General features: G+C 34.8%; 1 protein-coding gene across 1 annotated transcript; it reads left to right on the forward strand.

Moving 5' to 3' along the window:
- Positions 1-432: 432 nt before the first annotated feature.
- Positions 433-6647, forward strand: LOC143614251 (uncharacterized). Its single transcript, XM_077087744.1, has 10 exons — positions 433-513; positions 1954-2041; positions 2946-3054; positions 3232-3330; positions 4339-4381; positions 4518-4589; positions 4684-4779; positions 5603-5827; positions 6150-6330; positions 6452-6647. Exons 4-10 carry the CDS (start codon positions 3251-3253, stop codon positions 6565-6567), a joined length of 813 nt encoding a protein of 270 aa, XP_076943859.1. The 5' UTR covers positions 433-513; positions 1954-2041; positions 2946-3054; positions 3232-3250; the 3' UTR covers positions 6568-6647.
- Positions 6648-7656: the final 1009 nt, after the last annotated feature.

Raw genomic sequence — 7656 nt, forward strand, 5'->3', positions numbered from 1 at the left:
AACACAAACTTTTTATTCATGTTCATTCGTTCGTTTATTAGAGAAACGAACATAAACAAAACTCCGGCCAAATAATTTACCAACATTTCACTTACCGTTGGGTTTATTTGATGTAATGCTATTGATTATTAAATTGTGTGTAGAAGGGGTAAAAATAAGGAATCCCAAACAAACACCCCCTAAACATAGAGTGAGGGTCGAAACTGAAATCGCTATTTCCGTAAATCTGACCGCCGGCACACAATTTCCGGTAACCTATTCTTCCTTCATAACCGTCAACAACCTTCACTTTCACTTTCACTTCAGTCACCATCGCAATCGGTATTTACGATTTCTTTCCCTTCATCTTCAATCACTATAAACTTCTTCATTTCAGTTCCAAAATCTCCTTTAATTACTGTTGTCGTTTTATGTGGTTAATTGTTAGATATGAACGGAGGCTATGGAAACGGCGATTTAGCTCAGCTCCAAGCTACTCTGCACGCCATCGAAGTGGCGTGCTGTTCCATTCAGGTTTATCTTCTTATTATCATCATTCAAATTCATATTATATTGCTGGTTGTTAGGTTGGAGAAATGTTGATTATTAAGTGTGAATTCTAGGGTTATGTTTGATAAACTACTGCATATGTATGTGAAAGGGTTAATAATTTATGAATACAGTTAATTTTAGTTTCTGTAAGTGTTAGGTAGGATAAAAACAAAACATCAGATTAGTTCATAATATTTGCTAGGATCTCGGTTATAGCAAAACACACTGCAGAAATCTAGCATACAAGAGACAGAAGGATTTATGTGGATTGATCTAAGCTGACTGTTATGGTATAAAACTCGGTTGCCTCTTCTCATTAACATAGAACATATATATAGTTTAACATAATCTAAATTAGGATGGGATTACACATACAAAATACAAATATTCCTAACTTGTGGAATTGCATAATCAAACGCCCACGGGCTGTAACCAGGACTCTCTTTATTGCTTATGCTTTCTACTCTTGTGATGAGAGATTACAAGTACATTGATATGAATATAAATATGTAGAGACTAGTCTAGGGTTTACATCTTGTACAACAAGAAACATATAAAGGGCTAAGAACCCAAACAAGAATGGGACCAAAGGCCTCTACCAAACCCAACGCTGTTCTCCTGGTGATTACGATTACATCCATTTTGCTGTCTACACAATTCTAGGGTATGCATTTTAAATCATTAGGGAAGCGAACACTTTAGCCAGGCTCTGCTTGCTTGCTGCCGTCTTCTAGTAATTCAATGTTGTTTTCTGATGTTGTAGGTACTTATTTTTACTCTTTCATGACTTTTTCTATTAGCGGTAGCTTTCTTAATTCTGCAGTTTTAGAACCATCACTAGCACACTAGCACTATGTATTTTTGTATGATGCTTGCCTTTTATAGAGTTGAGGGTCTCACTGGAAGCAACATCTCTATCCCTTGGGATAGTCATAGAGGTATGGTATGCGGCATGCCTACATCTCACCCTCCTCAGACCTTTCCAATAGCTTTGCTATGGGTGGGATTTAAACTGGATATGGTTGTTGGTTGGTATTTAGATCGTTAGTGAATTGTTGGTATGTTTCATCTTCTCGTGTGTGATACTCAGATTTTCATGAAGTATGCTTCACTTTTTTAAGATTTGATCTGATCTAACATTGGTTTATAACATGCATAAGTTGTCAAAAGGCAAGAATGATCTGGTTCTTTTTATTTTTTAAAGTGAGATGATTGATTATAACCTTAAAACTCAGGTTAACAGCTGTATGCCCTATTACCTAGATGTGCTTTCTGTTGGAAGTTTAACTAATATTTGGAGTCTGATTATATATGCTTCATGTTAATTTGGAGTTTAGCAATCTCTCATTTCTATTATTTGCAATTTTTTAACTTGCTTGTACAGCGAATATTCACTTTTTTTTGTTTGTTTAAATTGTACAGATTAATGTAAATCCAACGGCTGCTGAAGCAACTATATTATCCCTATGCCAGTCCTCTAGACCATACCAGGCATGCCAGTTTATTATTGGTAAGTTAATAGAGTCATATCTTATTGTGTTTTAACGTTAGGTTTATAATGCAATTCTCTTCTAAAAATATAGAAAATCACATATAGGTCTATTAATCATATCTAATTACTCACAATTTGGAGTTTGCTTTCCTTACAGTGAGCATTTACTTTCTAGAAACTTGTATGTGTAAATATAATGCAAGAGATTAAACTTTTATGTCTTAATGGTCGTTCTTCTTCTTTAAAACAATACTCAAAAACACGAGCACAACTTGTAGAAGCATAGAAAAGCATAATTGCATATTTTGCATTAGTTACTCGAAAATATCATTATCAAATGATAATCACTAACACAACGAAGGAGCCAATAAATTGAGGACATGCCATAAGAACAATAATGACAGGGTAGTCATCAAAGATATCTGATAAGAAACACTTTTTGTCATGTGCAAGATACATGCCTTTGTTTTTTTTTTGAATTTCTTCCTTCATGCCTTTTGATTTTTGTTTTTCTTGAGTGAACAGTTAATTTGAACATCTGTTGCCTGAAAAAATGGCTTGCTGAGTGAAAATGAAAGTTTCTACGCCACCAATGGTATCCCTAGAAAGGCTTTTTTTTTTGTTAACTAAAGAAAAACTTTTCATATTTCTTTAAATTGAGCAATCTCAGTTATTTTATTCCAGTGTTCAGAATTCAACTTTATCATTAAAAGAAACCTCTTTTGTACAAGAAATTTGGATGTATTTAAGATGTACAAGTTGGCAGGAAATATAAAAATTGGTGTCAACACTCAATTGTGTTAGTGATCTGTATTCAATTAAGAAAGGTCGCAATTACTTTCGGTTGACTAATCAAGGAAGAGTAGTTTGTGGAAAGCATTTTGTTTCTCCATATTAACCACAATCTCTTTCTTTTGTCCAGAAAATTCTCAATTGGCAAATGCAAGATTTCAGGCAGCCACAGCAATTCGAGATGCAGCTATACGAGAATGGTCATTTCTTTCATCTGACGAGAAGAAAAGCTTGATCAGGTATTGTAACAACTTTGCACTCATTGTCATCATTCAATTATCAATATCAGTGTTGCTTATATCTAGACTGCCACCATTTGTGTAAATAATCAATGTTTGGTTTCTTGCAATGTAAATTTTGTTTTGCATGCTTCTTTTTCCTATCTCCAAAGTAATTAATGTTTATTCTTTCTGCAGTTTTTGCTTGTCCTATGTAATGAAACATGCAAGTTCACCGGAGGGATATGTTCTATCAAAAATCTCATCTGTTGCAGCTCAACTGATGAAAAGGGGTTGGTAAGTTCATAAAATTTGAACCACATGATATGCATCAAACTATCAACTAAAATAAGAATGCTGATTCAAGCTGTTGGCAGTTTGTTTCTTTTTGTGTCACATATTTTTATAATGGGGAAAGTGAATATCGGGCTGTTAGGCATCCAACTTGTATGCGAAACCCATCAAAATTTCGCATTTTGGTTAAAATCTAATTCAAAATAATTTAAATCTCTTTTGTTTACAAAACTAACTCATTGACTCCATCATTGTCGTCTTTCCTCCTGCTCTCTCCATACCAAAGTTGATTTCCCCCAATTCTATTGCTCATACAACCAATCAATAGCGGAACCGATCTGTGTTTTTCTTCCTGTTCTTGCCCTTCTAGCCCAAGTTGATCCCAATTTTTCAATCTTTATTTTTGTTCTTGGTCAAAATGTCGTTTGATTTAACTCATTTCAACCATTAGTAGGCTTGTACAAAAGTAATACTGCTCTAGAAGATTAAATTGATTTCATAATTAAACTAAACTAAAACTGAATGGAATATAACCTAATTAAATCTAAATCGTAAACCAAGAATGCATAAAACTAAACAATGGCTGTTTTTGATAAATGGAAAAAAATTGCACCAACCTTGGAGAGTTGCGTTTATGTAATCAATTTAAAGAAAACAAAGAAAGATGTGTGACTATCGATTTGGATAGTGGCCTGTATATAGATTTGGAAAACTTCACCAGCTAGAATTAAGAGATTTAAATTCTTCTGTGAAATCAATTCCGGTGAGAACAGGATGAAAGACGAAAATGATGGAGCCAATAAGTTGGTTTTGTAAAGATATTAAATTATTTTATTTTTGTTATAATCAAAACGATGTAGTTTTTATGAATTTCGCGTACAAGTTGGATGCCTAACAGCCCCATATTCACCTTCCCCTTTTATAATATGTTTTTTTACAAATATACTTTAAAGCCATTTAAAAGAAATTAAAGTCTTGCTAACTGCTTCAGCTTGTCTGGCTCGAGTGTAGGCTAGAGTTTACTGCTGCTGAGAGGGATGGATTTTTCTCTGAGGTAAACTTTTATAATCTATTTACAATCTATATAATGAGACATTGTCAGTCATCACAATATCACATGTTTCGTCTCTAATACTTATTGCATATATTTGTCAATGGCATGAATATAATTCTATTTTTTTGGACTTCAGATACATTTGGCTATAGTCGGTAACCATGGATTAGATGTGCAGTTCATTGGAATCAATTTTCTTGAGTCATTGGTACATGTCACACTACCAATTTCGTATACATCACACGCTATCAATTTTCACTTTTGAAATTATTTGGAGATGTTACTCATGCTTTAAATTCCAGGTGTCTGAATTTTCTCCATATACTTCTACTGCTTTGGGCCTTCCTAGAGAGTTCCATGAGCAATGCCGAAAGTCTCTGGAGCATGACTATTTAAAGGTTTTTATTTACTATATTGCCCCTATTAAACCATTTCCCTTTGGCACTCATGAATTGGTGGTATCAAGGTTAGGTAAATGGTCAAACTGGTTTGGGTCAGAGAGGCCAGTAACTTTTCTTTGGATTCCTTTTCAATATTTAAGATTCGAGTCGACAACGTTAGAATAATAAACTGAATCTTTAAGCAAAACCGTTGAGGTTTGCATTAAATTTTGACTTTTGGTTGACTTTTAACACGTTCAGCCTATTCTATCCATTTTTCTTTTATCTTTGACTGACCCATTTGAGATAAAACACAACCCAAGTTCATCTGTTTTTGATAGGGGTGCGCATGGGTTTGTTTGGGCTAAAATCGAACCAAAAACAGAATTTTTGGTTTTTGAGTTTAATCCTTTTGGCTTTTGCTAATTAACACGTAATTGACTATTACACATTTGGGCTAAAATAGTTGGGTTACAGATAGTTAAGTTTTTATAAATTACTTAGAACTCAAAAATAAAAAATTGAAATTACATAAATTCGGCCCGGTTCGGTTTTAATACCTGCAAAAACGCAACCAAACCAAAAGTTCGGCTTTTATGAAAACATAAAACCAAACCGTCGGTTTTTGTTTGGGCTCAGTTGTTTCGGTTTGGTTTTTCGGATACTTTTGAAAGCATAACTGTGAAGCACGAAAATTCTAGTATTATTACATTTTTATAAAACAAATGAAACTCAAAAATTAAAAAATATCAAAAAGGTCGTACACGATCAAACCCTAGAAAGTTTATCTTTGTGCTTTTCACTTTCTAATTTTCTTATTTCTCTCTTTTTATGTTTACAGAATTTCTATTCTTGGGCAGTGAAGGCTGCACAAAGTGTCACAACTCAAATTACAAATTCTGAAGCTGCAAAGTCAGAAGATAGAGTTTGTGCAACAGCTCTTCGTTTCATGCTCCAAATTCTTAACTGGGATTTTAGTAACAGTGGCAGAGTTGTAAAAAACAGCTTGGACGTGTTTTCATTCGTTGCTAAAGAAGATAGTAACTCAACTTATACACTGGTCCAAGTAATCGTTTTTCTCTTTTAACTGAACTATTTGTTTGATCTCTTTGATTCACTCGAGTTTAAAGAACTCAAATTGACATGTTCTTGAGGAATCAGGTCGAATTTGGCACATTTATCTCGAAATGTTGAAGACTTGGTTGTTTATAAAGCCTTTTTTCGGCCTCTGTTCACTTCTATTCATCACTAGAGTTTTAAAATCTACATAAAAGCACTGATCTTTCATTAAATAATGTTTTGGCGCATGTTAAATTTAAAAAGTGGTGCATGTATTTTAGGTGGGACTTAATTTAATAAGCATAGCTAATTTTTACCTCCTTTTGAAGCTTGGGTCTTCATGGCGAGATGTTTTGATTACAAGTGGCCACATAGAGTGGCTATTAGGGTTGTATGGTGTACTGAGGGAGAAATTCTCAGGCAGTTATTGGATTGACTGTCCTCTTGCGGTTTCTGCTCGCAAACTCATAGTACAGCTTTGCTCTCTAACAGGAACTGTATTTCCATCTGGTAATCATTTCTTTTTTTATTTATTTTTTATTATTATTAATCGTTTTTTTGGATTTTTTTTTGGGGGGGGGGTTGGTTTTTTAAAAGTTTCATTTAATCTAACGCTTTCCTTTAATCATAGATGCTGGTGCTTCTCAAGGGAAGCATCTTCTGCAACTATTATCTGGAATAATTCAATGGATTCATCCTCCTGATGTTATTGCAAAAGCAATTGAAAATGGAAGAAGCGAGAGGTAGTATATCTGCAGGTGACGATATGGGCGGGTCAGCTGGGTTGGGTAACGGGTTAAAACACATAATCCTTTTGCATGGGTACACGGGCAGGTCGGGTTTGGATAACAACAATTAAAAGGACTATTATTCCACTAGTAATATAATTCTTTTGGATAAAATGATTTAAGATGTTTATGCCATATAAGTAAACTTTTATTCCACTAGTAATATAATGCTTTTGGATAAAATGATTTAGGATGTTAATGCCATAAAAGTAAACTTTTGGCGACTTAACTGTTAGGTTCGGAGTCACACACAAACACGAATACAATAGTAAAACCGAAAAAATAAACGAAAGAGACACAAGGATTTAAGTGGTTCGGTCACGGTGTATGACCTACTTCCACTGTCGATAACTAGGGTTTTCTTATTATTGAGTGATACCAACTTACAAGTACAGGAGAGAATATATAGACTAGACAATTAGGGTTTAACCCTTTAACTAAACTGGGCCTGATTAGAGCTTATGGGCTTGGCCAAAACTCAAACAGCTTAATCTCCTAATTCTGTCTATTCGTCTAAACCGGACCCGACCCATGATGGATCGGAGACCACAACATAACAATCTCCCAATTGGGCTTCGAGACATCTTCTCTAAACCACCACTTGGATGCGTCAAACATTTCAACCTGCTCCCATTTGGAGACGTAAAATGTCTTCACCTACATTGCCTTGTACATGTAAAATAAAACCCATCTGGTTTTGCACCTCCTAGTTACCCTTCGCCTTCTCAACATTATTCCTGAAGGCCTGCTGAAGCTCTGCACAGCTTCAGCTTATCCAGCATCACCGGCTTGGTGAACATATCTGCTGGATTCTTAGCACCTGAGATATTTTTCAAACTGAAAACACCATCACTGATCAAATCTCTGACAAAGTGATATCTCCTCCCGATGTGCTTAGTCTTCGAATGATAGACTGGATTCTTCGCAAGTTTCACTGCACTCTCATTGTCACAATATAAGAAGAACTCTGCCTGTTTCTTTCCCAACTCTTCAAGAAAAGTTCTCAACCATACTAATTCTTTACTTGCTTCGGCTGCTGCCATATATT

The sequence above is a fragment of the Bidens hawaiensis genome, unplaced genomic scaffold, assembly GCF_021521415.1.
Source record: "Bidens hawaiensis isolate Kalapana, Puna unplaced genomic scaffold, B.hawaiensis_p1.1 tig00039495_1, whole genome shotgun sequence".
NCBI lineage: Eukaryota > Viridiplantae > Streptophyta > Magnoliopsida > Asterales > Asteraceae > Bidens > Bidens hawaiensis.